This window comes from Nuphar pumila, chromosome 9, assembly GCF_984573655.1.
Source record: "Nuphar pumila chromosome 9, dmNupPumi1.hap1.1, whole genome shotgun sequence".
In the NCBI taxonomy this organism is placed as follows: Eukaryota; Viridiplantae; Streptophyta; class Magnoliopsida; order Nymphaeales; family Nymphaeaceae; genus Nuphar; species Nuphar pumila.
The window spans coordinates 1278039-1299189 of NC_143257.1; the positions used below are offsets into that span (position 1 = coordinate 1278039).

At 41.5% G+C, this 21151-nt stretch overlaps 1 protein-coding gene across 1 annotated transcript; it reads left to right on the forward strand.

Annotated features, from left to right (window-relative positions):
* Positions 1 to 6493: 6493 nt before the first annotated feature.
* On the forward strand, positions 6494 to 14667 carry LOC149828156 (putative anion transporter 2, chloroplastic). Its single transcript, XM_090018120.1, has 3 exons — positions 6494 to 6672; positions 9555 to 9903; positions 14476 to 14667. Exons 1-3 carry the CDS (start codon positions 6494 to 6496, stop codon positions 14665 to 14667), a joined length of 720 nt encoding a protein of 239 aa, XP_089874246.1.
* The last annotated feature ends 6484 nt before the right edge of the window (positions 14668 to 21151 follow it).

Genomic DNA, 21151 nt, shown 5'->3' on the forward strand with positions numbered 1-21151 from the left:
ATAAATGTAAAAAGTGTGTGAAATTAGTTTTTAATATTATTTTAATGGTTTGAACACGTCACGTTCTAATCAACATGAAATATTTTTTAATTATTTTTAGTCGATTAAGAACAATTCACTTGAGAATCGGTATCTGCCTATTCACCTGAATAGTTGGCCAAACGATTCAGACCGATACTGATACTGACAACATTGCTTCCGACCTTGACGTAGTTGGTTCCTGAAAACCCACAACCTCCAAACCACTACATGAAACACCTGTTGCCTGCACTTGGGTAACAATTGCTATTCAAATTTCCTTAAAAACCACCACTGCTCCTCATCAATAATCGGTCCAGTGAGGGTTGTGAAGGTGCTGAATTTTAAGAGCCGGATCAAACCCCACTGGCGCACCGGTGTCTCCCTAGCTTTTAGAAGTGAGCCACTTAAGGCTGGGTGGTTGTGGGATAAAACCCCATGGCTCACAGGTGTGTCTCTAGCTTTTAGAGGTGAGCACCAACGGGGTCTCTGCTTGTCTGGCAGGAGCAGTTAGGGCAGGTCACCTTGTGCTGGGATGTTGCTAGTTCGAATCCCAATGGTATAGTTGTATAACTTGTAGGGATCCGCCTAACCCCAGCTTTCTATGTCGAAAAAAAAAGCTTTTAGAGTCGAGCCACATAAGGCTGGGTGGTCGTGGGACCTTATCCAGGGTTTTCTCTCTTTTCGGTGAGGGTTCCTCATCATTAAAAAAGAAAAGAAATGCTAGATTCATTTTATTGATGCCTCCTAATTTTTCGCAGGCCAACTCTTCCTTCCAAAATCGGGCTGCAGGCCACAGAGTTTTTCCCATCTGATCCAATGCATATGAATCACCATCATCTCACAAAAAACTACAAAAAATCCTGTAAAATAGAAGGGGGAGATGATAGGCCAAGAGCCAATGGAGAGAGAAACTCGCAAGGAATGAGACATAATCTTAATAAATCATAATTTTCTTAAGAGATTGGAGTTATAACTTAGAAGCAAATGTTCAATATGTAGGATGCTTAACATCTTATGTCACAGGAATTCGGCCAACAGGGTGCAGTGCCCGCATCGACGCGACTCAACTCGAGTGCGGGTATGGCACCCGGTGTCATAACTGTCCATTTTGGACCCAAAATAAAAAAAATACTAAAGTGCTGCACCTAGTGTTGGCTTTTTATTTCATTAGTGTTAACTGTTAAAATATATATATATATATATATACACGGTTCTGCACCTAAGTTTTTTTAAAGTACAGCATCGCTGCACCCGTATCTGTACCCGCACCTATGTGACATAGTTATCATCCATTTATACCAGAAAATATGCTCCCAGTAGTTTTTCTTTCTTTATTTTTTTTGGTGATTTTCCAAATTGGCATCTAAGTTTTCAACACAATTCAAAGACACACCTAAATTTTGTTATGGTTAATAAAAAAAAGCAATTGACTGTTTGGGCATTAAATTGATGGCGTAATCTCAAATATGACCTCTAGAAATATGTTGGTACATTTTTTTTTCTCTTCTGCAAACTTCAAACTCTCTTTTCAAGTTGAACCAATTATGATAGTGATATGAAGATTCATACATTTTAACTAGGACTTAAAAACGATAAAATCAACAATCAGGAAGATATCTAATCAAACCCACCTAATGGATAAGCCTTGCAAATCCAACTTATCATGTAAGACCAATAGTATATTCTAATTGCTGGAGGGTAAAAGGATAGTGTACTCTAAGATGTGTAAGTAGTGACTAGGGGTGTCAATGGGTCAGATCTGGTTTGGACCCAGGGGTTCAAACTTGGATCCAACTAAAGATGCGAGTACCGCGTCCTACCCGGTCTGTCAAGGAAAACAATACCTGGACCCTATAAGAATTGCATAAACCAGACCTGGTCCATATCCTGTAAAATAATATTTGTATCTTTTTACATTGAAAAATCACAGGTCTTAACCTAAACTTGGGTCGGATCCGGGTCTAGTGTAAAATTTCACAAGCCATACCCAGCTTCATATACAAATCAGACCCTTTAGGTCCGGCCTTCTTTTTTTGTCACCAAACCCTGATCCTATAGCACCAACTGAGTCTCCGCTTGTCTGGTAGGAACAGCTAGTGCACGTCACCTTGTGCTGGGATGTTGCAGGTTAAAAACCCAATGTAGTTGTATAGCTGGTAGGGGTCTGCCTAACCCCAGCTTGCCTTTCAAAAAAATAAATAAATCCTGACCTTATAGTGTTTGGTATGGGTCAGATCTGGGTCAAACCCGATCCATTGACACCCCTAGTAGTGACTGCAGTTAATTATAAATTAGTTTATCTTTGATGTACATAACTAAACTTTGCTGACTTTTGAAGATTCTCAAATGCTGGGTACATCTTGTCATACCTAGAAGTTTGGAGAGCAGATTCGCTACAAAGTGGCCCATATTCCACAATGTGGATGCCAAGAATGGATGCATCTCATCCGTTGATTGGACCCAGTACCTTGCAATGAACTCAATCGGAGCACTGGATCTCCTTTCAAAAGTTTGGTGCAATGTTGTCAGTATCGGTGCGAAGCAGCCTGAATCGGCCGATTCATATCGTATTGGCCAGAAATCGATACGGCACAAGATTTATTCGAATTATTTTCTAAAAATTTCAAAAAATGGTTAAAAATATTTTTAAATATTTTGTGATCATTTTCTGGTTGAAAGTTGGACGTATCAATCTCTGAATCCAAATCGGCCGATCACCGAAATTGTTTTCAAAGCAATTCAAGGCCTGATACGATATTGACAACATTGGTTAGGTGTAGGGGTGTCAACGTGCCTGGTTTACCCGCACTCGAACCAAACCCTATAGGGTCTGGGTATGGTGATAAATAATAAGACACGATTAAGACCCAGGTCCGGATCCGAATATCTGATTAATACATGTACTCGGGTATAGTTTATAAAAATTTATACCTGACCCAGACCCGACCCGGTTCTGATTAAGACACATTTTTTCAATGTGAAAATGATAAAAAAATATGGTTTTACCGTGTATGATCCGGGTCTGGTTCATGTAGTTTTTATCGGGTCTGAGTATGATTTTACTTATGCTGGACCTGATTAGAGCCGTGTCTGAACCCAATACCATACCCAAAAACCGGGTCCAAGTCTAGTTCTAGCTACCTGAGTCCGAACCAAACCTGACCCGTTGACACCCCTAGTTAGGTATTCAAATTTTCTCCAAAAAATAAAAGGGAATGCATTTGAAAACCGGTAGGTGTGTCTACTTCCTCTCTTTTGGTAGCCATGGATGTCAAAATCCAGTAATTTCTTTTCCCGATCACTGGATTTGCTCAGCTGTGGTAGAGGCTACCAAACCTTTCTCTACTCAGTAGGGAATGTCAGATGGGAATCTCAAGCTAAGAACGGTAGATGAATAAAATTTTGTGAACAATCACGTCTGCTACCCTCTGTCACAAATATCGCGAGATTTATAAAAATCTTACGATAATATCACTTGAAATTGCCTGAAAGTTTAAAACGGTAATTTTTTGCGAGATTTTTAAACCGTGACAAATATCGTGATATTTACATTTTTAGCAGATATTTATCCTGAAAACCCCCAAGTTTTTTAATTTTAAATGTGTTTTATTTATATTTTTTATAAAATTATTTTTTATATTTTTTATTCCAGAGATTTTGCCAAAAAAACGTGAGATGTATGAAAACTTTCTAAATCTCCTAAGTTTTTTATTGCCGATATTTTGCCGTTTTTAACATTTTGTCACTAATGCTTCTACCTGACAATCTTCACTTCACTGTATAAAATAGATCATTGAAGTCATTAACCTTTTGATTTCTTCCTTCTGCTCTAAATCTTTCTCTCTCTTCTTCTTCTCCTCCTTCTACAAAAGGAGAATTACCTATCAGGAGGAGGAGGAAAAAGAGGAGAAGGAGAAATCTTGCTCTTATGCATCACTAGCTCAAGAGTCTGAGCTTGAAAACTATCACTATTATTCAAAAGATTCTGAGCTTTGAAAGATCGCCATTAATGGCTGCAATACCGCTTCGATTGACGGACGTGCCAGTTTCTCCGTCACTCTCAGCTTCTCCTTATTCATATGCATTCCTGCGACCGAACACGGCTCTTCGCAGCAGAAGAAGCTGGCAGAATGCGCCTCGAATTCGAATCGCGTGCTCGATCGGCGGCGATCGAAAGATCGGGATCGAGAAGTCCGGCGATGCCGCGGACGGAAATGTGGGCTTCTCCAAGGAGGAGGAGGAGATCAAGGCGAGGAGGGGAAGGGTGGTGGTGCAGGCGCAGAGTCTGGAGGGAGATCAGAGCCTGCAAGGGGAAGCCATTCCTCTGAGGGTGAAGGTGGTCTCCCTCCTGGCCTTTGTCATGATGCTCTGCAACGCCAACAGGATAGTCATGTCTGTTGCTGTTGTTCCCCTTGCAGGGCAATACGGGTGGAGCAGCTCCTTCTTAGGCATCGTTCAGGTGATTTCTAACAACCTAAGTAGCCAAGTAGTCCACACCACCGCTCCGGTGGCCAGCGAGGTGGTTGCGAGGGTGCTGAAATGAAGGCACCAGATCAAACCCTACTGGTCACCATTATGATTAGGGGGATGTCAACGGGTTGGGTTTGACTCAGACCTGACCCCTAGCAAACCATATAGGATGTGATAAATAAGAAGACCCAATTAGAATCCGGGTCAGACCAGAAGGGTCCGATTAATACATGTAGCTGAGTATGGGTTGTGAAATTTTATACCAAACCCGTAAAAATGATAAAAAATGTTATTTTACTGAGTATGGTCCGGGTTTGGTTCATGTAGTTCTTATAGGATCCGGGTACGGTTTCTCTTATGGTGTGTCTGATTAGATCCAGTTCCAGACTCGATATCATCATCTCAAATATGGTTTGAGTCTGATTCCACTCGAGTCCGAATCAAAACCGACCGGTGACATACTCGGAGAAACCGCCCCAGGTGTAGAGACCTAGCCCCTCTGGCTCAGCTTTCCATACTACGGCCTCTGTCCATGTCTACGTAAAACTCTGAGGGCTTACCCCTCTTGACCCCAGAGAGTCTTTAAACTTAGGCTTACACAGGGGGTGACACCCATGGGATTTGAACTTAGACTGATCTGGGCCCCATCCCACTATGCCAAACTCCTTGGATCTAAAAAATAAAAGACCTATTTTTACATTAATGTATGTGGTCATTTTTATTAGGCAATGATGGTTCATTTTTTATGCAGTGCAGTTGAGTTGCATGCTTACCACGCAGCTCTGCTGCTGAAGAAAAAGAGAGATTTTTTGCATTAATGTATGTGGTCATTTTTTCAGGCAACGACGGTCCATTTTTTATGCAGTTGAGTTGCATGCTTAGCATGCAGCTCAGCTGCTGAAGACCATCCATCTCAACATTTCTTGAGATGGTTACCACACACACCCATCTCCAGAAATGCCAAGATGGGTGGCTGTCAAGCATGTCGCTGTATTCCCACCATACAGCGATGCTGCATATGATGCAAATACTTATTATATAATTAATTAATTATAGCCAAGCCTACTTATTAAGCCCTACATGTCGAGCCAACATCTGAGACCCGTTCATAATTGACCCGAAATATGGTTGTCCAGATGTTTTGTATGAAAAATGCTAACTAGTTAGCCATGCAATTTGTATCTTGATGGCCAGATGTTTTCATATGGTAGTTGGATCCTTTGAAACACAGGCGCATACCCATAAACCTGGAAGAAGGTCATGTCAGTAGGAGTTTACCCAGACCATAACCAAACCAAACCCTATAGGGTCCGGGTATGGTGATAAACAATAAGACCCGATTAAGACCTGGGTCTGGACCAGAAGTTCCGATTAATACATGTACCTGGGTACAGTTTATGAAATTTTATACCCAACCCAGACCCGACCCGACCCAAGATCCAATTAAGACCTACAAGTTTTCAATGTAAAAATGTTAAAAAATATGGTTTTACCGGGTATGGTCTGGGTCTGGTTCATGCAGCTCTTATCGGGTCTGGGTTTGTTTTTTCTTATAGCGCATCTGATTAAACCTAGGTTCAGACCCAATACCATTCCCGAAAACTGAGTCTAAGTCTGGTTCTACCTGGGTCCGAACCAAACCCAATCCGTTGACACCTCTAGTTGTTAGTGTATCAAATCATTTTTTTTATATATTTATACAGAGACTTAGCCGTGCTGGCTCTGCCTGCTGTACTTACGATCATTGTCCTGACAGCGTAAAACTCCGTGGGCTTACACCTTGCCCTAGGAAGTGACATCACTTCGACTTGAGGTGACACTCATGAGATTTAAACCTAGACCACCTGTCTAACGGCCAAGGCCACATGCCACTATGCCAAACCCCTTTGGAGCTTAGTGTATCAAACCACTTGAATGCACCAATTTTACTAATTGGAGATTGAACCCTGTGCAGTCTTCCTTTCTGTGGGGATACTTTTTTTCATCCATTGCTGGAGGGGCAATGGCAGATCTGTATGGAGGAACGAGAGTGATGGCTGTAGGTGCAGCAGTTTGGTCACTGGCTTCATTCCTCACACCATGGGCTGCCAACCACTCAACCGCCATGCTTCTTGCGGTTCGCGTCCTTTTCGGGCTGGCGGAAGGTGTGGCAATACCTTGCATGAATAAGCTGCTATCAGGGTGAGTACTGATCACTTGCAATTTGTTAATTTGGTCTCACAGACCTTACAGGCAACATATCAGATTCAGTGATCGGACCCGAGTACTTTGTAAAGTGATCGGGGGCATCGCTGCAAGTAGGCGTGTCAGCGGGTCGGGTTTGGTTCGGACCCAGGTAGAACCAGACCTGAACCAGATTTTTGGGTATAGCATCATGTCTGGATCTGGGTCTAATCAGGTTCACTATAAGAAAAACCATACCCGGACCCGATAAGAACTACATGAACCAAACCTGGTAAAACCATATTTTTTATCATTTTTGCATTAAAAAATTATGGGTCTTAATCAAAACTTGGGTCGGGTCTGGGTCAGGTATAAAATTTCACAAACTATACCCGAGTCCATGTATTAATCAGACCTTCTGGTCCGGACCCGGGTCTTCTTATTTATCACTATACCTGGACCTTATAGGGTTTGGTTTGGGTCGGGTCCAGGTAAACCAGGCCCGTTGACACCCCTAGCTGCAAGTGTAGTAATTTTTTGTGTTTTGTGTTTTTCACAGAAAATCGCTGCTTGCGTACCAATTTTTATGTTTATGTGTTTTACACGAAAACTTGCTAATTTTACACAAGCTAGCAATTTTTGGTGTTTTATGTAGGGGTGTCAACGGGTCAGGTTTACCCAAACCCGACCCATACCAAACCCTATAGGTTCCGGGTATGGTGATAACTAAGAAGATCCGATTAAGACTTGGGTCCGGACCTGAAGGTCTGATTAATACATGGATCCGGGTATAGTTTGTGAAATTTTATATCAGACCCGGGCTCAACCCGGGCTCGACCCGAGTTCTGATTAAGACCCACAAATTTTAATGTAAAAACGATAAAAAATATTGTTTTACCGTGTAGGGCCCGGGTCTGGTTCATGTAGTTCTTATCGGGTCTAAGTATGGTTTCTCTTAAGATAGGTCCGATTAGACCCAGGTCCAGACTCGATACCATACCTGAAAATTGGGACCAAGTCTGGTTTCACTTGGGTCCAAACCAAACCCAATGCATTGACACCCCTAGTTTTATGTGGTCTTGAGTGCTTGGCCCGATCACCTAACCACGTCTGGGTCTGGTGGTGGTGGTGATGGCTGGTTGATCCTGCCTGCAAGCCTAGCTAATCTAAATAGTCAACCCTTGCAACTTATTCTAATAACCTATACACGGATCTGAGATCCTAGGGTCTGTAATATGTGGATCTCTGGCCTGACCACCCTCTTTTCAGGTTAGAGATCTGTGTATTTAGGAGCCTTTGAGATCCTTTATTTGCAAAACCAGGGATCTAGCATGGGTCCATGCCAGAACCGTCGATTCTTAGATCCTTGGCAATCAAATATGCCCTAAGAGATAGTGTACCACTGTCCCACAGATTCAAACTCGAATCCGAATCTGATTTCATCCGACTCCGAATTCAATTAGGTCAGACCTGATTATGTCAGATTCGGTAATGCCTAGATCTGACCCGAGTCTGACCTGTTTAACTCCCTAATGTTTGGTAAAAAGATCGTGTGCAGTATGATTGCACATATAATTGTCCATTAAGCACCTGATGACCCTCCATCTTGGGGACAAGGCCTGTCATTTGTGGGGTCCAAGGCCTGATGGAGGGCAATCAGGTTCTTAATGAACAAATTTTGTGCGATGTGATTGCACCCGATCTGGACTCTAATGTTTGCGCTTTGTATTTGGTGGCGTCCATTATTGGTCGCATTTATGAAAGCGACCCGATCCACTAATCTCAGCTCTCACAGTTTGGGTCTTTGTGACCAATAACATGGCAGCATTGTATGGACCCCACAGCAGCTGAATGCGAGCTCCACTCAAAATGCCACCGTGTGATTGGACCAATGACCCATGCTATGAGATATGAGATAATCGGATCCCGAAACCGATTCAGTGATACAATGTTTCAATCAATGAACCCCACTGCTTTCACAAGGCAGTCCCAATAAGTAGGGGTGTCAATGGGTCGGGTTTGGTTTGGAACCAGGTGAAACCAGACATGGACCCAATTTTCGGGTAAGGTATTGGGTTTGGACATAAAAAACCATACCAGGATCCAATAAAAACTACATGAACCAGACCCGGTAAAACCATATTTTTTAGCATTTTTCATTGAAAATTTGTGGGTCTTAATAGAAACTCCGGTCGGGTATAAAATTTCACAGACTATACCTGGGTCCATGTATTAATCAGACTTTCGGGTCCGAACCCAGGTCATAATCAGGTCTTCTTATTTATCACCATACCTGGACCCTATAGGGTTTGGTTCCGGTAAACCCCACCTGTTGACACCCCTACCCATAAGGCATGAGGGCCGGGGGACTACCTGGGATTTACTTCTTAGTGGGGCAGGTCTATTAAGTAACCCGTATCTCTGAGAAGGTTCTTTGTCATAAAAAAAAGGAAAAAATCTCTGCCTAAGGATGTCAATGAATAGGATTTTATCTGATATCCAATGAATTCTATTCTTTTTAGTTGCATTGGGTAAGCCAAAACCATATTCAAATATAATTGGATACAGATATGGTTTTGATTTTTTGTTACCAAATCTGAGAAATATCTGAAATTGACGAATGTCCTAATCCGTTTAAGTGTAAAAAATCGGATCTGGCATGAGCTTTCCACCATCTGAATCCGAATCCCTTTAACCAACATCCTATATCGAATATGGTATTGGCTACATCGGATCCAAATCAAAACCGTTTACGTCCCTATTTGTGCCCGTTGGCGAACTCACATTTTGGAACTCGTATTGAATATCCGTGTCAGTGTCCGTGTCCGTGTCCGTGTCCCTATGACATATTATTAAACAGTACGCGAATGTCTTAACAATATCAATGGTGTTTCTTGTAGGTGGTTTCCATCGAATGAACGTGCTAGTGCAGTTGGTGTTTCAATGGGAGGCTTTCACCTGGGTAACCTTATAGGCTTGCTAGCAACTCCACCACTTATGGCAATGCTGGGAATCACTGGACCATTTGCTCTGTTTGGAGCCCTTGGCTACCTGTGGCTGTCCGTCTGGGTCCCCGGAGTCACCAGCGACCCTCGCGATAGCCGGCTGATCAATCCGCTAGAGCTCGAGCAGATCGTCGCCGGGAAAAACACATCTATGACCAAGACCAAGGAGCTGCCGGACCTTCGGCTTCTGTTTTCCAAGTTACCAACATGGGCTATCATTTTTGCCAACATTACTAATCACTGGGTGAGTTTAGCATTTTTTTTGAAAGGCAAGCTGGGGTTAGGCAGACCCCTACCACAATCAGTTATATAACTACACCATTGGGATTTGAACGTGCAACGTCCCACCGCAAGGTGACGTGCACTAGCTGCTCCTGCCAGACAAGCGGAGCCCCCCGTTTGAATGAATTTGGCATTTTTTGAAAGGTTTGTTTGTTTTTTTTAAAGCGCAAATGGATTGGATTTGACCCAGATCTAAATTTTGACCTGACAGAAAATAATGATTCAGATCTGCAAAAGTTCAAACATGTATTTTTTATTCCGATCTGAAAGTTAGTTTAAGATCCAAATCTTAGATTAATGTCTTCGATTTGGGTAGGAGATCTGACCTAATCCGTTCCATTTGCACTCCTACATAGTGCTAAGTAGTTTTGTTGGAAGCTGGATATATTAGAAAAGAGACAGGAGGACTCTACTACTAGAGGGCATTGCTTGAAACCTGACCAAGTTCGTGAACTCAAATCTGACTTCTCAAACTTTGCATTTCTTCGTACCCCCTCATTGGAAGCATTTGAGGTAGGACTGCAAACGGATCAGATATTGTCAGATATCCGATGTGGGTCTGACATGTTTTTTCGGATATGGATCCTTTAATTAAAATCTGAATGTAGTTTTGGATCGGATTCTGATCTGTTCAATCCTATCACTTACAGATTTGGATCAGCATTTTAAGTCGGATCTAGAGTTAGATCCGATTCAAAATACGACTCAAATGCATTTTTTTACACGTAAATAGCTTGTTTGTTCTATTTTTTCTAGATCCAGTATCACCGTGTATTTTGGATTCAAAATCAATCTGATCTCCTCAGATCTGATTCAGATCCTGGTCTGGATTCTGATCTATTGTTTGCATTTTAGATTCGGATTTGAAGCTGCCAGGATCCAGCCCTAATCTGACCTGTTTGCACCCCTAATTTGAGGTGATGAATACAATATTGTGACCTCTGTGTTAGGCATTATGTTGTATGTAGCCTCCCTTTATTGGTCCAAGGCATCGAAACTAGGGGTGTCAAGGGGTCGGGTTTGGTTCGAACCCAGGTGGAGCCAGACTTGGACCAAAATTTTGGGTATGGTATTGGGTCTCGACCTGGGTTTAATAAAAATCATACCCAAACCCGATAAGAACTACATGAACCAAATTCGGTTCATACCTGGTAAAACCAATTTTTTTTTTATCATTTTTACATTGAAAATTTGCGGGTCTTAATCAAAACTCGGGTTGGGTCCGGGTCTAATATAAAAATTCACAACCTATACCTGGATCCATGTATTAATCAGACCTTCAGGTCTGAACCCAGGTCTTAATCAGGTCTTCTTATTTATCACCATACCTGGACCCTATAGAATTTGGTTCGGGCTGGGTCTGGGTAAACCAGGCCCGTTGACACCCTAATCAAAACTAGGGGTGGACATCAGGCCGATGGCTTTCGGGTACCTGCCCTGAAATGGGCTGGACTTGGTCTGTTTTTTGCAGCCCCAGCCCAATTAAAGTTGTGCCAGCATGACCCTAGTAATCGAGCCCAACCCAAGCCTGACAATAACCTCAGCTGGGCTTTCGACAGGTTTAGGTTGCACATGTCGGACCCGCCTGGCCCGATGTTGACCCCTAATTAAAACTAGGCATTTTTTTTTATTTATTACTCAAAGAGACAACATTTAGGATCAAAGACTTAGTCGCACTGGCTCAGCTTGCCATACCTACGGTCATTGTCCCAAAGGCATAAAACTACAAGTCTAGGACCCTCTCCCCCAAGGGCTTACACTGGAGGAGAAGTCTAAAACCAAGCATATTTGTTGTTAAAGAACAATGATGAATATAAATTATTCTTAGATTTACAAAAAAAAGGGAGAAATGACAAAATATTTTGTTGTTGAATGCAGGGTTACTTTGTGCTCTTGTCGTGGATGCCTGTGTACTTCAAGATGGTAAGTTACTAGTATTTATATTTTCTCTCTCTCTCTCTCTCTCTATATATATATATATATATATATATATTGGCTACTAATGAAGGTACAAAACTAATGAACTAGAAATCATAGGTTCAAGTTGTATGTCTTCAACATGGTTTGTTGGTAAGGATCAAGCCTTAGATCATGCTTTTTCTCACATAAAAATGTGATTTTTTGAGTTATGAAAATTTGTCACATTGTGGGCCATTGATTTTTGAAGCCCTTTAAAAATCTAATTACTTGTCATGATCGACGAACAAGTTTCCTACTAAACAAACTATGTAGCTCACATCCATAACATTTGGTGTACAAAAAACTGAAAATTTTCAAAGAAAATACTCATTTCTAGTCATTAGTTCCTTACCTTAGTAGCTAATATTTACCCCCCATATATATCATAATTTTGTATATGTTGGCATTTTCCTAAGATTTTATGGAGAAAAACTATTTTTTTCGAAAAATATAGCGAGATTTGTGAGACTATGATCTCCTATATATGTCTATGTTAGTGCATATTGCATTTCTTCGTTTGTATATGCCTGAGAAAATTGGAGTAAATTACTGAAAGCCACCCAACTTAATATTTATTCACAAAGAGCTGACAATCTTTTTCATTATTGCATTAGCCATCCCCTCTGCTTAATACATTTCAAACACCCACCTAAAGAATGCGATCAGTTTTTGTGTTTTGTTAATAAATTAACTTATTTTACATCATATGTAATGTAAATCCATATTGATTTTTAGTTCTAAGCGAGATTTCAAAACAAAGACGAAAACACCAGTGGTAAACTGTAATAACAAAAAAGTTGGGTCACTTTTTTTCAAAAACCAATGAATTTGGTAGCTTTTTTTGCAAATTAACCATGTTCCAGGACAAACTGGTGTGGCTGCGGGCATGAATAAACTAACAAGACATGATTAGGGGTGTCAACGGCTCAGGTTTGGTTGGGACCCAGGTGGAATCAGACTCAAACCAAATTTGAGATGATGGTACCAGGTTCGGACCCGGGTCTAATTGGACCCACCATAAGAGAAACTATACTTAAATCCTATAAGGATTACCCGGTAAAATAATATTGTTTTTTTATATTTATATTGAAAAATTACGGATCTTAATCGAAACTCGAGTCAGGCCCCGATCTGGTACAAAATTTCACAAACCATACCCGGCTTCATGTATTAATCAGACCCTTTGGGTTTGACCCAGATTCCAATTGGGTCTTCTTATTTATCACCAAACCCTAACCCCCATAGGATCTGGTACAAGTCGGATCAAACTCGACCCCTTGACACCCCCTAGTCATGACCACCTAAGGTAGAAGCCAAAGGTTGAAGGGTAGCTAGAATGCTAGGTATGTTGAATATAAAATTTTTAATATGAGGGGATACGAAATATGAATAACAGTATTCTATTTTTAAATGAAGTACCCGAAACGGTGTCCACCTATCAGTCACTTTCCCAAAGGAAGGTATGATGAGGAATTTTGTAATATTGAAGATTAAGTGGATGGGCATATCCAATGTGGTTAAGGGACCCTCTTTCCTTTGAAAGGGCCACTTTGGAGGGAAAGTACTTTCTCTATGAATCCATTTCCACATAAAACTTTTTTTTGTCTTTTTTTTATATGGGTCCCACCATATATTTCTCATGAACTTGTTTGTTTCACACTTTCTCGGATGAAATAGAGCCTCTTCCATATGAAAAGGGCATGAAACAAACGCCCCCTTATTTGTCTTTTTTTTTTCTTACAAATTCTTATTGTATGACACTTTCACCGTCACAGTTTTGCCACTGAAACAATAAATTAATGTTATTCTCCTTGCTTATTATAATTAACAAGTGTTTTCAGCATGTTTCTATCTTTATCATATTTCCTTCCTATAAAAAAAAAGTCTCTTTTGTTAACCTTTCCTTGGTATCTGACCTAAAAACAAACTTAGAACCGTAGTCACAATACTGAGAATACTTTGCAAATATCATGATAATTTCAAAGGATGAAATTATACAAAAAAATGCAATATTTTTTAAAATATCATGTTTTTAATCAGATAACATGATAGAACACATTTTGCCTGTTTTCTGTTTTTGTTTTCTAATGGCAGCATTTGAAAATATTGTGATGAAATTCACCATCATTTCAAAATAACACAATATTTGTGAAGATGTTTAGATCTTGGACTCTCATAAGAGATGGACGGTTTTGATTAGGGCTGTCAATGGGCCAGGTTTGTACCGGTTACCCGACCCGAACAAGAATTAATGCGCATAAAAAGTACTGACTGAAATAATAATCGGGTCAACCCAAATCCGACCCAAGCAACATGCAACATGCAGGTCGGGTACCCCCGACCCAACCCTAGTATTTTATATGTATTTTCAGTAAAAATAATTTTCTGAAATTATTCGGGTCTGGGTTTGAGATTCCATTTTTGTGACCTGACAAAACCCGAACCCGGTCATTAATTATATGGTTAAGTCCGGGTCGACCCTGACCCGACCCATTGACAGCCCTAGTTTTGATAGGAAATAGGACATCGTCTATCATGTTGGCTCAACATCTTTCTTTTCCTCTCTTTCATCCAGGTGTTTGATATCAACCTAAAGCAAGCGGCTTGGTTCAGTGCAGTCCCTTGGGGGATGATGGCTCTTTCTGGTTACATTGCTGGGTGGATCTCTGACACTCTTGAGTCTCGTTACTCGGTCACCCTGGTCCGGAAAATAATGCAGGTAACTGCCCTTCACATGATGTGCATTTACAATTTTGATGCATATTAAGTTGTTGAATGTTCAAATCTCAAACTTGGATCTGAGATTTGAGCATTTTGAGATCGGAGGATTAATTAGAGGTACATGTGAAACTAGGGATGCAAATGGGTCGGATCCTGGGCTCAAGTTGAATTTAGTCTATAACACATTGACTGAGGACCGAACCAAGTCGAGCCCAACCAACTTGGGCAAGCCGATGTGCAATCTTGTGCCTGAGTTGTACCAAGCCTAGAAAATGGACTCGGCAAAGAAGTTCATGCATGTGCAAACGTTCACATATACACATATGTGCATAAGTGCACATACATGAGATTCAAATATGTGCATGCATTGGGGGTGAGGAGCAAGCCCACTAAGTTTTACCCTACTAGGACAGCGACAGTAAGTATGACAGGCAGACGCAGCGCGACTGGGTCTCTGATCCTAGAGCGGTTTCTTCGAGTAAAAAAAAAAAAAGTTCATGCACATATACACATACATGCACACACACATACGCATGCGCCTGCTAACATAATCTTGCATGATCATCGACAGTCGATCGGTTTCATCGGGCCGGGTGTGTCTCTGCTATGCTTGAATTACGCCAAGACGCCCACTGCAGCAGCAATATGGCTGACAATAGGCCTCAGCCTTAGCTCTTTCAGTCAAGCTGGTTTCATGCTTAATATGCAAGTACGCTTCTCAACTTTTGCCCTAACATTGGCAGATAACCACAATCACATAGCCACAAATATTGCTGATATTTTGAAAATATCATGAAATTATTGCGATATTTTCAGTGGCCGTTATTTTGAAAAAGCACAATGAGGCTCTAACATGCTTGTTTTCTTGTGTTGTCCAGGACATTGCTCCCCAATACGCTGGCTTCTTACATGGTAAGTTGGCTTCTTGTTCTTTTTTATGGCTGAAAATTAGGGGTGCAATTGGGTTGGATACAGGCTGGGTCATTGTAAATCCGAACCTGAATCAATATTTTAGGCGAGCTGAATCCGGATCTGAATTAGGCCTAATGTAGTAGAGTTAAATCTAGTTGAAATCTTATATGGCAATACTGGATCCAGTAAAAAATGGTTCGAGGCCAGGCTTTACATGTAAAAGCGCAAGCGGGTGGGATTGAATGCGTATCGATGGAAAACAAACACCAATGTGAATTTGAATCTGGATCTAAAAAAATCAGATAGTATAAGTCTAAATTGATTAGAATACACGTTTTTGGATATTAGAATAAGATCCATTTCTGAGAATAATGTATTGGATTCAGATAAGTGGTCCAACTTAAACAAGCCATTTGCACCTCTGCAGAAGATAAGACAGGCGGGCCAAATGGGGCTCTGGTTGTCTGGTAGGAGCAGCTAGTGCACGTCACCTTGTGTTGGGACGTTGCAGGTTCAAAACCCAATGGTATAGTTGTATAACTGGTAGGGGTTTGCCTAACCCCAGCTCTCATTTTAAAAAAGAAAAAGAAAAAGAAAAAGAAAAAAGATGAGTAGGACACAGGTAGTTTAGAGATTTCTAAAAAATAATAAAGGGGTTGAAAATGATTGATCTAGTGGGACCAACAGGGCTCGGTGGTTGGTAGGAGCGGTCAGTGCACGTTTCCTTGTAGTGTGACGTTGCAGGTTCAAACCCCAGAGGTTCGTTGAATAATAACTGGTGGGTGCCTGCCTAACCCATTGATCTAGTGGGATATGAAAGCAGATATTGATTGATTAAGTATGCCTAGTTATGCTTATAAACCCCTTGCCTAACCATGGCACAACCAATGACCATGGTTTGAAACCCACTGGAGGCATCCCTTGCCGAAGTTCAGTGTACTCTCCGGTGGCCCTCCGGCCTTGGGCTTCCCTTGCCAACTGGTGAGTCCAACCAGCTTCAAACTTAGGCTAAGGGACACCTGCTGATGGGTACGGTTTCGAACCGTGGTACTCCCATGTCAAGTAGTAAAGCACGGTCGCCCCTAGCCAGGAAGGCAGAACCCTTGTGGGTGCAAACAAACCGCTCCTTATTAACCTTGCTGCATCCATTGCTGGCCTCTTCCAATTTGTGATTCTCACCCCTTCCAAATCCCCGAGCCCTTCTTCCATTTGTGTAAGCAAGCATGGAGCCCCGAAGGTAGATCCAATATGGAATGCTGGATCATGTGATTGGTTGTGTCACATACTCGGGCACTTAACTGCTCCTGGGATCTCCAATCCTTTCAATCACCACCATTCATTGTGCAAACAGGTATCAGTACCGTTTTGATGGGGTCCCGCTGTTTGTGCAATGAATGGTGGTGATTCAAGGCATGGACGGCGGTGATTTCAAAGCACCAAAAGTATGTGTTTTGTCAAAATCACCTGATCTGTTCAGAGCTTGAAGTCTCATTTTTTGTTTTCTTTTCTCGTCTCCGAACACCAAATTTATGTGTTCAGCTTCTTATGCACTGTTCTGCTCTTTACCTCAGGGATCACAAATTCAGCAGGGACCTTAGCGGCCATCGTTAGCACGATCGGGACAGGTTATTTCGTGAAGTGGCTGGGATCCTTCCAAGCATTCATGACAGTAACTGCTGCCATCTATTTTGCAGCAACCATATTCTGGAACCTCTTTGCAACAGCAGAAAGAGTCTTCTAAGTTCCAAATCTGTACATTAAATACATCATGCCAGGTGATTCTAAACCCCATTTTCTGATATATGGTACCCTGAGATCCGATGTAAAAGCCATGAGCTTCAATCAAATATTCACTTGGGGATTAAGCATTTTGATGAAGTTTTCAAATATGATTAGTATGTAAGGGGATGCTGAAACTGGAGTGTCCGGGTGACATTGGTGTAATCATTCTGGTTGGTGGTGCATACATGCAGAAGCTGGGGGTTCGAATTTGATGTAGTAAAGAAAAATGTGTTCTTGTTCAAGTTTGAGATGTCTGCCTTCAGGAACGATTTTATTACATGATGTAATGAAGGGAAAATAATTCTAAGCAAATATTCATCCAAGTTATCCTTTGCACAGAGGCTTATGCAAGGGTGTATTATGTATTGAGTCTCAATGCATTGTCATTTGTATTTTAGATCGATTATAAATCATATCAATGCAAGTAATTAACCAACCAAAGGTAAGGGTGACTAGGGATGGCAGTGGACCGGGGGACAACGGGCCCCACCCCGTTTGGACCGGGGATGAAGGGCATAAACGGGGATGGAGGCGGGGATGGACTTACGCTTTCGCCCGCCCCGCTCCGTCCCCATCTCAATCCCCGCCTTTCCCTACCACGCCCCGTCCTCAATCCTTTAAGGAATGACTATAGACCGAGGGGAAATGGGGCTCCGCCCAGCCTCACCCTGTTTGGACCGGGGATGGAGGACATAAAACGGGGATGGAGGTGGGGGTGGAGGTTAAAATCCATCCCCGTGCAGGGATGGAGGCGGGGATGAAGGTTCAAATTTTGAAACGGGGCAAGGGTGGAGACCTTGTCCCCGCCCTGGTCCACTACCATCCCTAAGGGTGACCATGGCAAGCAATATCATAGAGGCGCGATCCAGTGCACTAGGTGTTCGACACTTTAATTGCGCAATTTCTAAGTTGGTCGATGATGTATTTGGGCCTGCCGTTACAAGTGAAACGCCTCTCTACCGCTGCTTGGGCTCCAACTATTCAAAAAGTGAAAAACAAGTTTTTTTCATGACAGACGTCTTATCTCTCCATCGCTGGCCGTCTGACTTTAATCAGACATGTTCTTTCTTCTATTCATGAATTCTTCATGTCAATGTTTGTGATGCCTGTGAGTGTGGAGGAGCATATTTGTCGTTTAATGGCGGATTTTCTTTGGTCTGGGTGTCAACTTCAGAGTAAGCGCCATTTGGTTGGTTGGCAAACGGTGGTGTTACCTAGGCGTATGGCGGACTTAGGAGTTTTTGCTCCAAGACAAAGAAGTATTGCTCTTGTGGCTAAGCAATGCTGGATGGCCCATCAACCAGGTTCTCCATGTGCTCATTTGCTTCATGCTAAATATGGTGCTCCAGATTTATCTCTTTTTTGTCATGGAACCCAAAGGTTGGCGATCTCGCACTTGTGAAGCATGTGGTTGAGAGCCTTATCGTTCTTTAGAGATCAAATTGGGGATGCGAGAAATTACGATCAGTGGTTGCAATGGGCGATTGCGCCAAATGGTGTGTTCCACACCCACAAAGTGTATAGATCGTTGCTCCTTCCGAGGGCTGATTGGTTACCTGAGTGTGTGTTATGGACTAAGGGCCCTTTCCCAAGATCTTGGGTCTTGGCTTGGTTAATTTTGCATGATAGGGTTCAGACTCACAGTTATTTAAAGAAGTTGGGCTTTCAGTTACCTAGATTGTGTGTGCTTTATCAAGCTGCTAAAGAAACTACTTCTCATTTATTCTGGCCCTGCCCAATCTTTGTGACCCTATTTAATAGGACGTGGACATTTTCGAACGTAATTGTCAAAGATGAGTCTTTTGTGCTTGATATGCTCCTGGGCCCTATTGGAATTAGGCGATGCAAGCGGTGGAGACTGGTCTGAAAGACGTGGTTGCTTACTACTTGGTGGTTTGTTTGGATGGCACGCAATGATGCTACTTTCCGTCAAATTCTGGTCATCCTTAATAATCTTATCCATAAAATACTGGTTGATGTATATGCGATTCTATGTATGCATCTTAGAGACCTCTCCTTCCCTCTGAACAACGTTCACTCATCGGTGGTTTCTTCTAATCCAGCGGATCCTGGTTGAGCCTGGCTTTGTTGTCTGTTGCTATTTGTCTGTAGTTTCTTTCTTTAGCTTTTTATTTCTCTATATTTTAGTTTTGTTTTCTATATTGTTTGGTTCATGGGTTCAACATTTTGTTGTTCTTCATGAGTAGTAATGTTGATCTTCTTTCGTCTCTCTCTCTCTCTTAAGAATTTCCCATCAGTGTTGTCAGTGTCGGTGCAAAGCATCGATTTGAAACCTGAATCAACTACTTTTTAATAAATGTAAAAAATGCTTAAAATCATTCTTTTAATATTATTTTAGTAGTTTTAACACGTCAATTTTTTTATTAACAAGATTTAAGTACCAATTTCTACTAACCGAAACATATGGACCATATCTAGAGGGTCGAAAGTAAAAAATAATAAAAAATTTAAAAATCTAAGAATTTTTTAATGAGGGTGGCAAACTTTAACCCATATAAAAACCATTTTAAATGATACTTAAATATTGCTTGGAATTGACTTGGGTCTTTCTAGCTCATAGCTAGGACTGGTATAAGTTTCTGCTCCTTTACGGCAAGCCACTGCTCATCTGGGCTCGTGCACACCTGAACTTGAGCCCAAGCCAAACAAGCCACGTCACAAGCTGGCTAGTTAAATAAAAAAAGCTATTATTTTTATAGGGTCTTTAGTGAAAATGGAAACCCTAACCTCTTAGTTGCCTACATACCCAACTAATCCGATTGAGCTTTCATCTGTTTTTTATAACATGCATCACACAACTTATATAAGCTCATCTAAACGAGCCTAAATGAGTCGAGCCGAGACACGAACACCCATTGTTCATGCTCAGCTCGGTTACACTACACGAGCAGTTCGTGGCTCATTTCATCAAGCCAACTTGTTGATCATGAACCAGCATCAGGTGAGCCAAACCGGGCTGAGCCACCAGCTGCTCAGTTTGTTTACCAGCCCTACTCATAAGCACTCACTGTTAGGGGTGTCAACGGGTGGGGTAATTCTATTTATTTTGTAATAAGAGCAATAAGAAGGGGAATATCACAGTTTAGGCAGATAAGCACGGATGTAGTTAGCTACCTTCTCCTAATTTCCGGGTTCGAACCCAGGTGAAACCAAACCTGGCCCCTATTTTTGGGTATGGGCTTGGGTCTAATCGGACCCACCATAAGAGAAACCATACCCAGACAAGATAAGAACTACATGAACCAGACCCAATCCATACTCGGTAAAATCATATTTTATTATTATTTTTACATTAAAAATTTGTGGGTCTTAATCAAAACTTGGGTCTGGTATAAAATTTTACAAAGTATACCCGAATCCATGTATTAATCAGACCTTCGGATCTGGACCCAGGTCTTAATCAGGTCTTCTTATTTATCACCGTACCTTGGCCCTATAGGGTTTGGTACGAGTCGGATCTGGGTAAACCCGACCCGTTGACACTCTACTCACTATGTATCCTACAATTATGATTTTTTATTTTAAAATTTTCATTGGATGTTTGCATCCTAAACCCTTTCATCATAGTTTATATACTCTTTCAAAAACATTGATTAGTCCTTTTAGTTTAGAGTCCAACCTTTTTGCCTAATATCTTAAAAGGGTTCCATTCTATTCTTTTTTTTATAAGACATTTAAGTAAATGATTAAATAGATTTCTTAATTATATTAAATAAAGGTTAGTAGCCACCTCCTTTTCTTGATTCCCCATCTTATTCAGCTTCTTTTATAAAATTCACCATTGAAACTGATGAGTGTTAAGTAATAGTGAAACT